This window comes from Anolis carolinensis, chromosome 1 (assembly GCF_035594765.1).
Source record: "Anolis carolinensis isolate JA03-04 chromosome 1, rAnoCar3.1.pri, whole genome shotgun sequence".
In the NCBI taxonomy this organism is placed as follows: domain Eukaryota; kingdom Metazoa; phylum Chordata; class Lepidosauria; order Squamata; family Dactyloidae; genus Anolis; species Anolis carolinensis.
The window spans coordinates 349686223-349705360 of NC_085841.1; the positions used below are offsets into that span (position 1 = coordinate 349686223).

The 19138-nt window shown below is 38.9% G+C and overlaps 1 protein-coding gene across 6 annotated transcripts in view; it reads left to right on the top strand.

Annotated features, from left to right (window-relative positions):
- Window positions 1-18467, top strand: part of traf3 (TNF receptor associated factor 3) — a 105721-nt gene extending 87254 nt beyond the window's left edge. For all 6 annotated transcript variants that reach the window (XM_062968502.1, XM_062968499.1, XM_062968501.1 and 3 more), the window contains 3 exons: window positions 2596-2736; window positions 6335-6509; window positions 8546-18467. In XM_062968502.1, the coding sequence (XP_062824572.1) occupies window positions 2596-2736; window positions 6335-6509; window positions 8546-9117 (888 nt within the window). In that variant the 3' untranslated portion in view covers window positions 9118-18467. The remainder of the gene's footprint in view (window positions 1-2595; window positions 2737-6334; window positions 6510-8545) is intronic.
- The last annotated feature ends 671 nt before the right edge of the window (window positions 18468-19138 follow it).

Here is a 19138-nt window from a genome sequence, read left to right on the forward strand (position 1 = left end):
ATGATAAAATTAATTGTGGTTGATATTATCTCTGTTTAATGTCTCGTTAAGCTCATGAAAAGATTAGTCTAAAGGAAGTTTGAGCTGTTTCAACACTGCAGGATTTAACCGTCATTCCTGTTCCCAGCAGACTGTATTTTTGTGAGCTGTATAATCCATCTCTGTGAGCATGGCTGAAGCTCTCAGGCAAGGTTCTTATCATATTCATCCATCTACCATCCTCAAGTTTCTTTGGGGGAAGCCATGACAGTTAAAGCATTGCCAGTCTGATCACAGATTTGTGTTGTGGAGTTTTTCCCCTTTAAATAGTCCCAGAGTTATCACCAAGCAGTGCATAAAATCTTCAGATACAGTAGTCTCTTCAGAAATATTGATTAAACTGGTGGATTCTTTTGGAAGACATTTTATGTGTGCCAATGATAATAATTAGGGCAGGTGCACTTTCCAAATATTAATGATGACAATTCTTATTCTGAACCATGATCTCGTCTCTAATAAAACTTGCTAAGTGATGAAAAAGGTTTTCTTTTTGGCTGACATATAGCATTTTATAAAACCTGAAGTGATATGTGGAGTTTTTTTGGTCTGATTCCTAGGAATAGACTTTTGAAGTAGTAATGAAATTTAACACTACTGCTACTATCCAGTGAAACCGTTGAAATATTAAAAAAGGACCAGATGTATATGTTGCTGTATGAAAGGAACCAGTATTATGGTGGTGTTTGCTCAGATGTTTATTAGGAATAACTTCTAGAATGGGTAAGGGTCCCTACACCTACAAAAATGAAAAAGAAACTAGTTAGTGCTATAGCTTCCTTACCTGCTATATTCAGATTTCACTCAGTCTGTTTTTTCCAGTGCTTCTGGATGCAGCCTTGCTCATAAGTATGTGTGATAATATTAAAAATGTAATTAGAACCCTTTTGGAGTCTTCTGGGCTTCTTTGAGTCTCTCTTAGACTGTTCTGCTACTTATACCTTGAAGAAATATCTAATCTCCTTTTGTGGAGACGTTTGCTCTGTTTGAAACAGATGCTTGTTCCAGGATCCTTGTCTCTTGGGTGCTTGAAATTTCATCTTTCTGTACCTTAAGGCACAAGCGTTCTGTAAGAAAGTGCACAAACACTCAAATACTTTTTTGGTATGCACGAAACTTCAGCACATCATAAAAGTCTAACCAATATCAAAGAATTTAACCCTCTCATCCTAGTGTAGAACATTTTATTCTGTATTCTATTTAAAACCATTGAGAAACAATAGTTATTGGTAGACAGCATTGTGGTCAGGTTCTTTGAGTTAAGTGTTTCCTGTTTTTAGATGGATCCCACTTAGTATTCTATGCTATTATTTCCGTTGCCAGAGCATCCTCTCTAGCTGCTTTCCTTACATTTTTAGATGAACGATGACTGTGTTGTACATGCTCTTCCAGGAGAAGAGGACAGTGTTCGGAGTATGAAATGTTTTAAGGGATAATAAACATTGATGAATGAAACAATCATTAGAGTGGATTCCATGTGATGAATAGTCTTTGAAAGTTCAGTACTTAGTCTGTTGTGAGGTCTAAGAATTTTAAGAGAACAAAAGCAAATGTTTGTCTTATTTTTAGGGTATAACACAGGCATGGACAAACTTTGACCCTCCAGGTGTTTTGGACTTCAACTCCCACAACTCCCAACAGCCTACCGGCTGTTAGAAATTATGGGAATTGAAGTCCAAAACACTTGGAAGACAAAAGTTTGCCCATGCCTGGTATATCATCAATGCATTTCCCATTTTCTTTCATCTTCTTGGTTGAGTGTGTCGCTTTCATTCACAGAAATTATTATGGTCTGCTGTTGGCTTCCTTTCTCCATTTACAAAATCCTTCAAATGTCAAACTTAACCATAGCTTCAGCCGTGACCACAGAAAAAGGAGTGAAACAATTTGATTTTTTTATAGTGAGACTCTTAGCGGGACTTTCTGGTGACTAGTGTAATATATATGTCTATATTGGCCACCATAGTTCATTGTTGAACAGTGGAGTTGCCCTGTCCCCTAGAAATGAGAAATTTTAAATAAATGTGCTATAACTAGAAGTAAGAGTTAGAAGCAGTGCTCTGTGCCGTCTTTATCATATTGACTTTAATCAAGTTGGGATGGAGAGGAAACTGTTCATTTTCACATTCAGGCACAGTTGGAAAGTACTCTTGATGCTACAGGAATAGAAGGAGAAATCAGAAGGCAGAAGTCTTCTCCTTCCACTTACAGCTTCCTGTACCCTTAAAAAGGTTCTTCAAAGGCAGATCTCCTATTAGATATTGTAGGCAGTGTCTTTAGGGGTTCCAGTGGAAAGGACTCCAGATCAGGGATATTGCAGGAGAAGCACATCTCTGATTGCCTCTGCAAGATTCCTATAGTTTTGGGCAATTTCTGACAAAATTAATAGATGAACTATTCTGGATTGATTATGGGAATGGGGAAAATACTGGCTAATTGTGCAAGTTTCATAGCCCTTATGAAACAAATTATCTAGTGTTTTATGGGATATTTCTCCATTGATTAGGAAAGATGCTTGCTTGTGAGTATGGCAAAATAATTGTACTTTTTTGTTATCAGGTGGCCATGCTCCAGAATGAAAGTTTGGAAAAGAACAAGAGTATACAAACCTTACATAATCAAATTTGTAGTTTTGAAATAGAAATAGAGAGACAGAAGGAAATGCTGAGGAGTAATGAATCCAAAATACATCACTTACAGGTAAGATCTTCTCTTTTCCTGTTTAAATAAAATATGATGAAGCCTTTTCTCTTCTTTGATCTTCACTGATGTTTAAAGCCGCAATCCTGAATATATTTACATGAGGAGATCCAATTTTAACTCATTGGGACTTTTTCAAAAAAGTAGCCATGTTAGTGTCTTGCAGTGTAAGAGGGAGGAAGAGAGGGGGAGGAATAAAGCAACATGACAGCACCTTTAAGACAACATAGTTTTTATTTTAGCACGAGCTTTCGTGGATATAAACCCATTTCTTCAGATTCAGATATTAAGGCCTCAGTATAAAGCATATTTATACAGCTGGAGATGGACCCATGGAATCCCAGCAATTTACAAATGGAAAGGAATTACAAACTAGGTTTTAATTTATGAAAGAAAGCAATAGGGGGATTTACGGTGTGAGGCGACCCTACAGTCTCTCCTATGGGGCTGATTCCCAATAGGAATGACTGATGGGTCACACCACACCAACAGTTGCCCACCCTTGCAATGTATTTTCTGTTTAGATTTTTTTAATGTAATTTATATGTACCTTTATATCTATTTTCTCCTGTGTTAAATGGCTCCGACTTTTCTTGTACTGTGGAGAGGATCTCAAAAGACTATTATTACTCATCGAGGAGGAGTTGTGTCATTATATTTGTCTGAAGTCATACATGTCAGTTCTCCTTCCTCTAACACAATTGTGCAATTTTTTGTTCTTAAAACATCTATATATAATAGAAACATTGGGAACAACTGGCACAGACACAATTTGATCCATTTTACTAAAATGAGAACCCATCTCCAATTGGTCTTCACAAAATAGGTTTTTCAGAAGGGCAGGCATAATTCAGTTTAGGCATGGTTATGTACATTAGATGTCAAGTGCTGGAACAGAAAGTCTTGTACAGTAAATGAGTATCACTTGAAAATTGTATAAAAATAGGGAGCTGCTACTGAATTTTCATACGCTGTAATTAATCTCAGTTCCAAATGGGTCAAGTTGATACTTCAGCTTTCTTCCACGACTCAGTAACCTGAAGGAGTCTGCGTTTGTGCTTTCTTCTTGTAAAGGATGGATATATACAGTCAGCTTTCTCAATACATAGTTCCTGCATCCATGAATTCAACCATCCAGCTTGAAAATAATTAAATCCAAAAAGTAAACATTGATTTTGCCTTGACCCCGCAGGGGTCAAGGGGTCCCGCAGGGGTCAATACTGTTTAACATATACATGAAGCCGCTGGGAGAGATCATCCGGAGTTTCGGGGTCCGGTGTCATCTGTACGCAGATGATGTCCAGCTCTGTCACTCCTTCCCACCTGTCACTAAGGAGGCTGTTCAGGTCCTGAACCGGTGTCTGGCCGCTATGTCGGACTGGATGAGGGTGAACAAATTGAAACTTAATCCAGACAAGACAGAGGTCCTCCTGGTCAGTCGCAGGGCTGAACAGGGAATAGGGTTACAGCCTGTGTTGGATGGGGTCGCACTCCCCTTGAAGACACAGGTTCGCAGTCTGGGGGTTCTCCTGGACTCATCGCTGAGCCTGGAGCCTCAGGTCTCGGCGGTGGCCAGGGGAACCTTTGCACAACTCCGCCTTGTGCGCCAGCTGCGCCCGTTCCTTGGGAGGTCTGACTTGGCCACGGTGGTCCACGCTCTGGTTACAGCTCGTTTGGACTACTGCAACGCGCTCTACGTGGGGCTGCCTTTGAAGACGGCTCGGAAGCTCCAACTAGTACAACGGGCGGCAGCCAGACTAATAACAGGAGCGGCTTACAGGGAGCGTACTACTCCCATGCTGAGCCAGCTCCACTGGCTGCCGATATGCTACCGAGCCCAATTCAAAGTGCTGGTTTTGACCTACAAAGCCCTAAATGGTTCTGGCCTATCTTACCTGTCCGAACGTATTTCCCCCTATGAGCCTTCTAGAACTCTTAGATCATCGGGGGAGGCCCTGCTCTCGGTCCCACCAGCCTCGCAGGTAAGGCTGGTGGGCCTTCTCAGGGACAGGGCCTTCTCAGTGGTGGCTCCTCGGCTGTGGAACACCCTCCCCAGCAACATACGGCAGATACCAACTCTCCTAGGCTTCAGGAAAGCCTTAAAGATATGGCTGTGCACACAAGCTTTTAATGAATAAGAACATGGACTTTATATGACCTGTACGAAGACTTGAGGATTCTGGATGAATGGATTTTAATCTTGGACATTCTTAAAATTTTATATAATGTGATTTTATTTTGTAATGGTACCTGTTTTATATGAACTTTTGTTTTGTAGATTGTTTTATATGAATTGTTGTTTTTACATTGTTTTTAGGCATTGAATTTTTGCCTATTTACTGTAAGCCGCTTTGAGTCTCCTCGGAGAGAAAGGCGGGGTAAAAGTGATGCAAATAAATAAATAAATAAATAAATAAATTATAGACCACCATTGTATATAATGGACCTTGGGCATTTACACATTTTCACATCCAAAGGGGTCCTGCAGTCAAGCTCCTGTTGATACTGAGATTCCAGAATCTTCCACAAGGCAGAATCAGGGAGTAAGGAACAATGTGTAATCTATAAAAACAAAGCCTTGGATACTGTACTTCAATTCTTCAGAAAAGTTTGGACCTGCCCCCCTTTTTGTTCAAAATAGAAAACTCTGGATATTTATTGGCTTTCTTTAGATACATTTTGCATTGTCTAAGGCAGTGGCTCTCAACCTATGGATCTCCAGTTTTGGCCTTCAACTTAAACTGGCTGGGATTTCTGGGAGTTGTAGGTTAAAACACTTGGGGACCTCCAGGCCAGCCACTGGTCTAAGGGCTAGAGGGGTTAAATTTGGTCATAGAGCTCATGGGCTTTAATTTGATATTGATCAGAAAATATTTATTGATATCATCCCGTAGAGCAGGGGTTACACTGTTCCCTCATTCAGGATTCTCCCAAGTCCATCTGAGGACATAATGTTTGAAAATAGCCTATACATGTGAGCTCAGATTGCATGGCCAGTTAATAGATTTTATCTGGGAAATTGGCCATGTCTGTTTAATTTCGTGTTCATAACTTATATGCCATCTTTGAATAAAGATCTGTCGATGGCAAAGGTAAAACTAGTGTAGTCTCATTCTTTCCTGCATGTTTGGTTGCATCAATGAGAGACATTATTTGGCTTAATTTGTATCTTCCTGGTCAAATTTGTTAGAAATGGAATAAGAAACTACTTACTCAACAAGGTTAAAACAGATGTGAAATGCCCAGTAGCCATGACTTACCTGATTTAGAAGTTATTTGAATTCAATAGGATTTGCTATTTTCTACTATCTGAAACTAAAAAGAAAATTTGTAGAGGTAGAAAATTAAATCAAGAACAAATATTACATTTGGAACTTCAAATTTGGCTTTGACTAATGTTTCTGTTAGCAAGTATTATTGTTTTTAAATATAAATCATATGGCTATAATTGCTTTTAGCTAACCCTAGACATGTATCTATTTGAAATGGTTCTACAATATCCTTCTTACATCACAGCTAATCTCACTGTATGCCATGTCTGCTGCTTTTCTTGAAATTTTGGTATGATATAATTTTCTGTTGTTTTGTTTCCAAAAAGCGGGTGATAGATAGTCAAGCCGAAAAGCTGAAAGAACTGGACAAAGAGATTCGTCCCTTCCGCCAGAACTGGGAAGAAGCAGACAGTATGAAGAGTAGCGTTGAATCCCTCCAGAACAGAGTGACTGAACTGGAAAGTGTTGATAAGACGGCTGGACAAGGAGCTAGAAATGCAGGTAAAGCTGAAAGGAAGGCAGAGAAGTGACAGGTACTGCCAAAAAATAAATAAATAAATAGACATTCTGAAATGGAACATCTAGCAGGGAGGCATATCTGCATCTTCTCAAGCATTATCTGTTTAGTCATTGCTGCTTGATGCTTACTTTCAGCATGTTCATGACAGGATGGCTATCGTGACATAACAGATGTTTTTGGACTGCAACTCCCAGCAACCCTGGTCAACATGGGTATGGTAAAGCATACTAAAATGTGTAGTTTGGCAACATCTGGAAGGCCATGCACTTCCTATCCCATCTGTTCTAATGGGATTGTATCTAATATTGGACTTTACCTTACATACACACACAGAAGGATCCTTGCACTATCACTATCATCATGATTGGTTTTGGCCACTGAGAGCTTCAGTCTGTTTGTTTCCTCTGTCCATCTTTGAAGCTGTAGGACAACTATTAGGACAGATAAAAGTTATGTAGCATTTATGCAGGCAAAGAGTTCTTCCCTATTTTCCTGTACAGTACAACCCCTATATCTGGGTGGAGGGCTGATACATTTCTGGACTTCAAGTGGATACATAACTCTACAGAAAAGAACAGATGTTACTCAATGGGGTGGATGTGCCAAGCAGAAGATGTATCTTTTACTGGAAACCATGGATAATTGAAACTGCATATATTGATTCCAGGGATATGGGGGTCGTACTGTACAGTATATTATTTTTAGAAGGAGGCAGTAATTCTTCCAAATAAGCGACAGGTCTCCAAATTCTTCCAAATAAGCGACCAAATAAGCGAGAGGGTAAGAACCCTCTTCCAGACGGGTTAAACAATGTCTCAATTCCAAATGCCTAATAATGATTGCTTTCTAAGGAAGAGGGTTGAATCAAACTATAAATGTAATTTTTTTGGAGGTTTAATAATCTCCACATGTACAGTTTGCGGTCGCTTTCATGTGTCGTTCAGAGGAATGTTTCATCTGAGCAGCAGAATGAGATCTGATAACATAAAAAGGTCACTGCCTCATTCAGTGAACAAAGTAATAAAACCACAAATTAACAGTATGACATGGACTTTTCCAAGCGACTCACATAGCTTTGCATTGTTCTAAAGCAAATTAGCATGCAAAATAATTTTTAGCTAAGAGTAACCATCTGTTAATGCACATTATATTGCCTTTTCTAAGTAGACAGCCCATTCATTGTGAAGAACCGCAATGCATGAATTCCAATCCCAGTGCAAAGGTGAGCCTTTTGTCAATGACAGTAGGTTAATTCCACAAGGACAATAAGGCAATTTTATGTTCCCAATTCAAATGGAGGAAAATCCACTGTTGTGTGCTTTATTGGTCAAAAGAGTTGAATCTTTAGTATACCAAGAACCTCAAATTATACTATTCCATTATTAAATTGAGATGGTACATGATATTTACAGTTACTAAATGTATAATACAGCAGTTCTCTGATTCTAAGACATTTATTTTTCCCCATATAAACATCTCTAAAAATGGGGTGTATCTTAGAATCATGAGTATTTTTTCATATATAAAAAATAAAGCTTTTGTTTTGTTGGTGGTTCTGAAATTAATGTTCATCTTACATTCAATGGCATCTTAGAATCATAGAAATAGAGGATACCTTCTCTAATACACATTCAGTTACTTTTGGTTCTTACTCCACACTGTTTTGTTGCAGCTTTAAAGCGTGAATGTTTGTGATGTGAGGGTTTGGAAGGACTCAGATCATTGCGGTCTCAACATTAACAACAAAATCATAGCAAAACACATGATTTCTTATCTCAGTGATTTTCCATGTGGTAACATTCTTGTCATTGACTCAGCAGATGTTTAATAGCACGATGTTCATGCTCAGAAGACAATCTACTTGTATGAACAATAAAGTATAGATTACTGCTGTCAGCTTTCCATTTGTTACTCGTGCTGAGATCTCAGCTACCCAAAGGGGAAAACAAGGAACTCAAGGTAATATCAGTGTATATTAATATTTCGTTGGTTCCCCCCCCCCCCACTTTCTTCTTAGGTCTTCTGGAGTCTCAGTTATCGAGGCACGATCAGATGCTAAGCGTTCATGATATTCGTCTGGCTGACATGGATCTCCGGTTCCAAGTTCTTGAAACAGCGAGTTACAATGGAATATTAATCTGGAAAATCCGAGATTATAAACGTCGGAAGCAAGAGGCCGTCATGGGAAAGACTTTGTCTTTATACAGCCAGCCGTTTTATACTGGATACTTCGGATATAAGATGTGTGCCCGGGTTTACCTCAATGGAGACGGGATGGGCAAAGGGACGCACTTGTCCTTGTTCTTTGTCATAATGAGAGGAGAATACGACGCACTGCTTCCGTGGCCATTCAAGCAGAAAGTCACCCTTATGTTGATGGATCAAGGACCTTCTCGGCGCCATTTAGGAGATGCTTTCAAACCAGACCCCAACAGCAGTAGTTTCAAGAAACCCACTGGAGAAATGAATATTGCTTCTGGCTGCCCAGTCTTTGTTGCACAAACTGTTCTAGAGAATGGAACATATATTAAAGATGATACTATTTTTATTAAAGTCATAGTGGATACATCGGACCTACCAGACCCCTGACATACGCCAGAGAAGGAGATTTCACAGAAGACACCTCCATTTGGGGCTCTTTTTTATATCTGTCTGTCTTCAATGAGAGGTCCCTAAAGCTCAGAGGGACCCTTGTGTTAACAGAAGGAAGAGTTTGAAGGTATAACTTGCATAGGGTCCAATGGCAAACATAGCAACCCATTAAGGAATCATACCATGGTATATTTTCTAAACTAGTAAGAACAAGTCAAATTCTGTCAAGCCACTTAATCCTCATGAGGACAAAGATTACAGTCTGAAAAAAAAGATTTTCATAATTTATTGATAGTTTAATAAGTGGGAAGAAGAAAGACAAAGTAACCTATGCTGAATAAGACTTCTATTCCTTTTTAACTAGAAACAAAAGTAAAAAATTCACACGTGGGTTAGCTAGAAACTGTCAGCATGTTAAGTTTAAAAAAAGAAATTATGAAGTAATGTTGCAGTTAAAGATATATTATTACTTTGGAAATCTAAGTGCAATCTTGTCTGTAATATAGTATATTGTCTATTTTTAAGGCCTCACCTGGTCTCTGTTTTAAAATAATTACTTTGTCAGACCTCGACAAAATGTCCAGATCTTCTTGAAAGCGTCTAAATCAGAGTCATATTTTTGTTTAGAGTTCTATTAATTGCTACAGAAAACATTTTATTTTAAAACTGTTGATAAGACTGATATTTCTTGGAAGAAAAAGATCAAATGCAGGTTATCACTTGTGATATGAAAAGAAACTATTCAACTACTGCTGTTATTTCTCTTTAGAAATGTAAACCTACAATATATGTCGTAGTTAATGACACTATTTCAAAATTAAGAAAAACTAATCACTCATGGATGCTGTGCATCATTATCAGATTTATAATTTTCACCCTAAAATAGGGCATTTGTTGAACTTTGGAGTTCTAAACGGAATCCTGTATGTTTTTAAAGTTCTGCCTCATGCGCTCAGACCAAGCTCTTTAAAATATATATATGTGTATGTGTGTGTGCGTGCGCGCGTGTATATATAAATATATATAATCTATTTTTTGCTAAAGCATAAATGTGCAACATGTTTTTGGTATTTGAGAGGAGGCGTAGTGCTGAGTAATTACCTTTATGGGAAAACTGCTCAATAATCCTCGACTTGGAAGTGACCGCATCTTGCAGAGGACGTCCACAAGGAGGAAGCAGTGTCTTAATGGGAAAATGGTGGCTTGCATGCATTCATGTGCCTTAGCTGTGATGTGCTGCTTTATAACTCATAGCTTTGTATTCAGATTTTAATTTCAGATTCCTGAAATAGTCATTTTAACTGGACTTTAGGCATAACGTGCTGACTGGTCTGTAAAACCCACCGATATTTTGCAGCGTGCCGAAAATCGAAGCCACGTCCTGTGCTTCTGGCTTCGCGGAGAGGCTGTCCATTCAGTCTCATGGAATACTCTTTATTCAGGTGCTATTATTCTTTTGCGCACAATGCTCCTATGGAGCCGGGACTTCTGACAGCACTCCCCTATTTTCAAGGCAATAGGAGAATGGCTGTTGATGCCATGCTTATAGGTAGCAGAGCTAACGTAATTCCAGATGGGCTCAATTTAAAATTGTGAGGAAATATATGGACTGGTAGAATAATTATGGTTGTCTTCTGGCAGACTGACATGTAACCCCTGCAGGGGAAACCCACAGGATCCTCCTATTTAGTTGACTACCTGAGCATTTCCTAGGAAGCATTTTCCAGCCTTTGAGTCATGCTGAGTGCAACTCACAGAATGTGTTGGCTTCCGTTTCAATAGTCCCTTGTGCAGTTAGTCAAATAAAATGGCATAGCTTGACTGTACACCAACCATGTGGGTGCTGCTTCAATTGCATGGGTGCCGTGTAACATGTAGGTGCTCCCCAAGATTGGGCCCGTGGAAAAAGGAATGATGTGCCCTGTTCTTGAGCAACTTTGTTGTAGCCACTTGGCTTTCCACTTAGGTAGGGTATTATAGCCAGAGTTCATGTCTAGGGCTCAGTTGAATGTTCATGTCCCTTGTAGTTAAGTTCCTTGCTCTTGCCATTGTCTTTTATGGCTGTGCCTTCCCACGCAGTGCCTGCCAGAAGTATTTTTCTGTTAATAAATATACAGTGCATGCTGAGTGGTCCTCATGGGTTTTTTCAGGCACCTGCTTGAATTCTGCCTGCTTTTTTCTGGCAGCCAAAGCGTTCAGTAGCAACACGTCTTCCTCTTCTTGCCTTCCATTGTTCAGGTACTGTATGCTCTCTTATGGTACTTTACTGTCAACTGGTACAACTCAATTTTAAGAAGGCACGTGTTCGAATTCTAGCCCTCAATATCAAAGGAAGACTCCCTGCCCAAGGTACCTGCGGTGCAGTTTTATGCAGGCTGATGTAAACCCACCACCTTCTGCTTTAGGAGAAAGAGTTAACTTGATACTATTCCAATAGTCATAAATATAGGCAGCTGAGCTTTTGTATATGCATTACAGAATTTTACTGAAAACAGGATTCCCTAGTGGAAATGTCCAAAGGGCTCACCTCTCCATTGCTAATGTGTCACAGAAATGTTTAACAAATGTGATCTTCTACGAACAGTTTATGTCCTATTTAAATGTGATGCTATGAGAGAATTGTTGTGTTACAAACAAGGCCGTATGCAGTGCAGTATGCCTTTAAAAACAAATCTTATTTTTAAGACACTTGAAAATGTGAATAGAGTAGAATTTCCCTCTAATTTTCTTTCCTGGCTCTCCAAATGATTCACAATTACATAGCACCGTGATACCACTTTATCTGCCATGGCTATATCCTGTGGAAGCCTCTAATTTGTAGTCTGGCCGAGAATTCAAAATACTCCCCCAAAATTGTTAATTCCAGGGTTCATTTATTCATGTATATATTTTTTAAATTAATAGGATGGAACCATGGCAGTTAAAGTGGAATGATAATGCTAAAATGGTTAGACCAGTGGTTCTCAACCTGTGGGTCCCCAGGTGTTTTGGCCTGCAATTCCCAGAAATCCCAACCTAGCTGTTAGGATTTCTGGGAGTTGAAGGCCAAAACATCAGGGGACCCATAGATTGAGAACCACTGGGTTAGAGTGAAAGGACATCAGCTCTTTTAGGGGTATGACAACATTACACAATTAAAGCACTCCTGCCAGATAGCAATCCAGACTGTTTAAAAACTTCCAGGTGGGAAAACTTCACTGCACTCCAAGGTAGTTGTCAAACAGCTCTTACTGTCAAGAAATTTCAATTTTTTAAGTGGAATCTTGTAATTTGAATCCTTTGCTACCTGTGCTGGTTTCTAGAGCTGCAGAAGCCAAGCTTGACCCTCCTCAACATGAGATCCTTTCAAATATTTAAACATGGCTATCGTGTCCCATCTCAGCATTCTCTTCTCCAAGCTAACCAGACCCAGCTCCCTAGGCTTCTCTTCCAGACCTTTTATCATTTGGGTCACCCTTCTCTGGACATGTTCCAGTTTGAATTGGGGTGCACAGGACTGGACACAGTATTCCAAATGAGGTCTGACCAAAGCAGTGGTACTGTTGCTTTCCTCAGTCTAGACCAGTGGTTCTCATTCTGTGGGTCCCCAGGTGTTTACCAGCCGGTTTACCAGTTGTTAGGATTTCTAGGAGTTGAAGGTCAAAACACCTGGGGGCCCAGAGGTTGAGAACCACTGGTCTAGTCACTACTCCTGATGCAGCCTAGAATTACGTTGGCTTTTTAAAGCTAACACACCCTACTGTTGACTCACGTTTAGCTTGAGGTCTGCTAAGACTCCTAAATCCTTTCCATTGTCCTGTTTTCAAGCCAGGTGTCACCCATCCTAAATCTTTACAGTTCATTTTTCTGCCTAAGTGTAGAACCCACAATTCTCCCAGATGGAATTTTGTTAGTGTTTCTGAGCTCTCATCTCTTAAAGTCATTTCTAATTCAGATCCTGCCCTCTGGGGCATCAGTTATCCCTTTCAATTTGGTATCTGCAAATTTGATGAGTATGCTTGCTATTCCATTGTCTAAGTTATTGATAAAGCTAGTGAGATGGTTTCTATAAAAGCAGTTGTGTCTAACTGGGAGATAGAGATGGAAGCAAGAATCCCATTTATTTCTCAGTGTTTATTGTGAATTGGTGGTTTATAAAATAGACATTTCAGTGACACCTTTTGTCTCTCCTTATTTGAGGTTATTGAGTAGTGCAGCCCCTTCTGTTGTTGCACTTGAGATGCACTGAAGGTATTTAGTCTTCTAGTATTTTGTCTTTCAAGGCAGCTGCACAGAATTCATTGTTTGAGTACAAGTTGTGTCCATTGATCTTTGAGGACCTCTTTAACAAAGCACAATATCCATGCTGCTGTTCTTTGTTCCCCATACTAGACGTCCAAGGAGCTTTTGTTTCTTACATGTAACAAAGCACTTTAGTCTGCATATGTGTCTACCTTATGGGGTTATCTTTTTAAAAGTCTCACATCCAAACAGGATTAAACTGTTCCAGTGCCTAAGATCAAAGTGTGATCCTCTTGCATGATTGTGTTTGCATCTGTTGATTTCATTTCAGCTACTGTCGACACCACTGTTTAGGGAAGCTTACGTGCAGCATTGATTTCCAGCCTTATACTGTAACTTTCATTAATCTTGAGTACAATGTAGAGTAAGCCTGGGTGGGAGGGAGGGAAGGTGGACGTATAGCATTACAAGTAATGAAATATAATAGATCTCTCATGGTATAAAGGGAAGATAGGCTCCAGTTGCCCTTTCAAAGCTGGTTTCCCTAAACCTTGGGAAAAAGGAAAATTTTGCCGATATGAAATATTATATGCTTGGCCAGTCATTTCATATTCCAAATAGAGATTTAGCTTAATAATAATAATTTAAAAAACTACAAATTGTTACGGTTGCATTGCTCAAATGCTGCCTGTTTGTCCTGCTTCAATGAGACTTTGAATGTCTTTTTAAATGACTTTTAAAACCTCGCCTGTTTATATTTCCCACCGTGCTGAACAGGCATTTCACTGATAAATCAGCCTTCTACAATATCGATTGTTTGGTGCATATCAAGGCTGGTAAACAGTATTTACTACAGAAGATATTTTCTTCATCTTGGTGATACATTAAAAGTTCCAGTAACACCTGTAGTCTTGATGCCTTCATATACGCAAACTATGCAAAAGTATAAATAGGTACGTAGGTTTTAAAGTAACCTGGAAACTTAATTTCACTTACAAAGTTGATTTCCTAAGTGGCATGTGCCTGTGCTCTTCTGAATGATCTCTTTGTCTCAGAAATTGTCTCCAGCCTGCTGTCTTAGTAGGGAAGAGACCATAGCTCTGAGATAGAACATACATTTTGCATTCAGAAGATGCCATGTTCCATTTCTGACATTTTGGGCTATAAGGTTTAGGTTGCTGTGAAAGGCACCTAACCTGGACCCCCCAATGAGCCACTGCTGTTTAGAACAGCCAATACCAGGTTGATTAAGTAAAGCAGCCTGATGTAAACCCTCTTTTTTGCCTCTCTAGTTAAAAAAAGGAAATGGGAGGAAGAGGGGAATGGCTCATGTGCACAGGCAGCACTTTTCCTATGAAAAGCTTCTGTGCTGAATCCAAGGAGATTCAGGGGTTCCTTTGAAGATAGCCCAAAGAAGACACCATTACAAAACACTGGGGTACACATACACTCTAGTGAATCACGCCTTAGTTTGTGACCAGTTAGGCATTCTGAGGGTTTTGTTGTTTTTTTTGTTATCACGTAACAAAAGAGAAGCTTTAAAATCAAATTCCAGTTGATAAATTGGATATTTACTCCCCCTTGCACATGCTCTGAATGTAAGACTCTTAAAGATATTCCCATATATACTCATTTATAAGTCAATCTTACGTACAAGTCAAGGGCAGGTTTTGTGGCCAAAATTATAGATTTTGATATGACCCGTGGCTAAGTGGAGGGTCATTCCACGGAGAGGGGGAAGTGTCAGTGTCACTTTAGGGATCTGGCTGCCCTTGGCTGCCGCCACTATTTTCCCACTCAGTCATTCGCAAAAGTTAGAAGTGGTGCCGTGATGGAGAAAGTAGAGGGGTTGATACATTTTTTAGATTCTCGTGGAATGGACTAAGCTTTCATCTTTTGCCACTCTGCTCGCCAAAGTGGATGGTTCCACTTTAGTAAAAGTTAAGAATAAGTCGACCCCATATATATATATATATATATATATATATATATATATATATATATATATATATTTTGGGGGGGGTGTCAATTTTTGTTTTCAAATTTCCTGACTTATACATGAGTACATAGGCTAGTATGCTGGCTTAATTGTCTTGGCTGAGGTGGGCCCGGGGGGTGGGGGTGGGGACAACTTTGGCAGATTCAGGAGCCAATTTTCCCAACTCAAGATTTGCAATGGAGTTTGCCTACTCCAAAAATGAGTGATTACAAAACTACAAGTGAGTGGATGTTTGCTTCTAGTTTTGACCACATGCCATGGAAGATCCTGTGCCTTGCTTTGAAGAAAGGTCCAGGAAAGTCCAGGGCTGCAAGAATGGGTAGAGGCACAAGCATCCTGCAATCTGTATGTTGCTCATTCTTTGTTTGGGCAGCGAGATCTCTAAACATATTAATTCAGCTTTGCCTAGTGTGAATTAGACATTGCTGCCGATAAATGCCCATATGGAAATGGATGGAATTTCATAAGGGTGCTGAAAATGTGCGCATGGAATTGTCATCAAAATTTATTCAAAGGGGACAATGCGTAAATTGACAGCCTATAAATGCCTATTAGCTTTCACAATTAACTGTGTTTGGTACTTCTCACTGTTATCAATCCAAAAATAAGTTACTAAAGCCAGTCCGTCTGGGATTTCAGTCTATTTAAAACAGTAACTTGGTGCTTGGTGCATCTTTCCTCTGTGCACTGCTTTACAAATGTCAGTCAAGCCTCAATATAAGGATTATTTATGTACAAACTGAAATTGAATGTTACACGGAGGAACAGTCAGTGTCGGTGCTATATAGGATACACAGGCTCTTACCTCCTTGTGCTACTTTCAAGCCACAGAAACATATTTTTTGATCTCTATCTCAAAGAAAAACCCACTTTACAAATTGTAAAGTTTGTAACTGGCATATCAGCCGCCATGCTTTGGAAACGTATTTGTGATGTGATAACATAGCTATCCCAGTTCCAGTGTCACTTTACATTAGGAACAATTGAGACAAATGGGAAATCCAATATGCATATTCCCATGTGTGCCCAATGATAAAGATAACCTGTGTCTTGGTTTTATAAAAACTTCTGATAAAGCAGTTTCTGTCTGTTCAGTTTGGGAGGATTACGTTTTAAGGGCTTTATCAGAAAAGGCAAATGGGGAAAAATATTTGTAAGTGCATGACTTAATTCTGGTTTGTCAACTTTTGCACTGTGAATATTTTAATTATATACTTTAAAAGAAAATATTGAGGGCTTAACTATTTCTTCCTGCCTTTTAATTCAAAGGTCATTTTCAACATCTTGCATTCATGATATGGCTCCTGCAATTTCTTCCTAAGGGATATATATATAGGATATGTGCATTCATTTTGTGAGAAAGGAGTATTATCGAACTTGCTCAGAAACAATATTTGGGAATTGCTGGGTCTAATGTTTCAGCCCCTGCTCATATACAGCTGGCCCATTCTAACAAAATGATTTACATGCATGTATCCATGAGAATCACTTTTTCAGGAACCATCCCTTGGATGTAAACGATTATGGTGAAGCTGGTATTTTTCATTGAAACCAGTGCTAAATGAAAGAAATTGGAGTGTGTCTATGGATGTAAAGTAGAAGTATCTGTCACTGCTTTGAAGCAGTAATAACCCCACAAAGGGGATCTATCTGTTCAATCCTAAATTATCTTCTAGTGTATTGGCAAGACTATGTAGCTTTTTGTCTTCCACTTCATGATACGTTAGGCAATGATGCTAAATATTAGCTTGAAGTTCTGGAATAATATTTGAGTTTAATTTGCTGGAACAGCTGTTGGTATGCCCAGTTCCAAGCACTGATTTATGAGTTATCAAAGCTTAGGATCAGGCAGGGGGTGTCTTATTTCTTAAGGTTCATGAGAACATTTTACATTTTATAAATATGCAACTTAAACTCTCCCCGACCTTGAATCCCATAATTCATTCAAAATTAAAATCTGGATCCCCCACCCCATATTAGATTAGATTCATCCACCAATTAAGTACAAGAGTGAAGAATAGTTTTTCTACCAGAGAATCAAATTACAATTGCAGTTAACACTTCTGCAAAGACTGTAACTTCTCATAAATGCCAGAATGGGCAGTGAGCTGCCTGATCCACTGGGTTTTTGAGAAAAGCAACCATTGCCATCATAAAAGATCTCATTGCTTGCAAAGAATATTCTGAGCTTTAAATGAAGCTGTTGCTTGTGAACAAAACATTTTTCAGCTATGATAAACCTCTTCCTCTGGCAGAGGAGTTGAATTTTCAGTACTTGTAGAATAGGAAAAATGAATGCTTCTGCCATTGCTGAGGCACCAAGTCATCCTCATAATATTAATTTCCATGTAGCTCTCTAGGACACATATATATATCTATATATCTTCTGCGTTTTGTATAAGAAACATGTTTTTCTCACTGTGATCCAAAAGCTCCTGTAGTTTGGGGATAAATAAGGGATGCTAGGGACACTCCCATTTTGAATGATGAACTTCTGAATCTATCCCTATTTAGGACAAGTAGGATAACCTTTTAACATCCGTAAAATGCCATTAATTCAAGGAGCTGGAAACACAAGCATCCTTTTCCAAGAAGAAATATCTGTTAAATACATCAGTAAACAGGAACTGTGTACAAATCAGTCTGTATAAAACTTGTGTGACTTATTTTTTAATTTCATATTCTTTGGTAAAAGGTACATTGGTTGTGTTCAGTTTTCTGATCCAGAAACAAAGACCAAAGAAGGCCAACCTCATTTGATTGTGTATATTCTGCCTGTCTTAATTATTGATAGCTATAAAGGATACAGTGCAAGTAAGTGAATCTGGTAATCAATGGTTTTTGTATGTTTTTTTAAGGAAAAGGAAACTTTAAAGTGTATAATTTATTGCTCAGCAATACCATGTTGTTAATAACAAATAGCAACATGTCCTAATTTCCCAATAGCATTACTATATGTTGTCCTTCAGTTTGTTGTATTGTTATTTGGTATTTATTTGTGTTTTGAAGGTCTTGCTATATGTGTTTTGTGTTTTGATGCTAATAAATGTAGAATGCAAAACTTTGAAATGCTGAACTGTATTAAAGGGAAAAAATAAACCTGAGTAGGAATCATATTTTTTAATAATCAGAATCGTGTTTTGATTTTTTATTCAGTATTGAGTCACAGTTATGAGAAGCATTTTCTACCAGTTTGTTCTGCGTAAACTTGTTTGCAGGAAGAATTTGAATCCATAACTAAGATGATTTTTGTTGTTGCGCATCTTTGTTTCTGACATATGTCAAATAAGTTTTCTTTCTTTGTCACACTGGCAGACAGCCGCATCCATGTGAGCAACATATGGCTTTCTTTGGACTCCCAGAGTAATTGGCAACTCCCCAAGGCACTCCAAAAATAGTGTATTATTTTCTGACATATTGCTGTTTTAAATGGCTCGTGATTTGCCACCAAATCTAAAGGCAATATCCTATCCTGTTTTTTCACCTAGTTGCCATTGAAATTCAGTTTGCTAGTGAATTCTGATATCATTGCGTGCAGCTTTTAGTATGTCCAGAGAATAGGCAAAATTGTTCCCTGCCCCCTTACCATTACCTTTTCTCCACTCAAGACAGCTCGTAGTACAAACACCCTTTTAAATATCACTTACTGGTTGTTTACACCAAGGCTTAAGCTTTTCCTACTCGGGGGGGGGGGGGGGGGGGGGGCTTTGACCTGAGAAATGTTTACGCAATCCCACGTATATAGGTATATACAATAGATAAAAGTCAAAACATTTTCTGATAAGAAATTAGCACTTG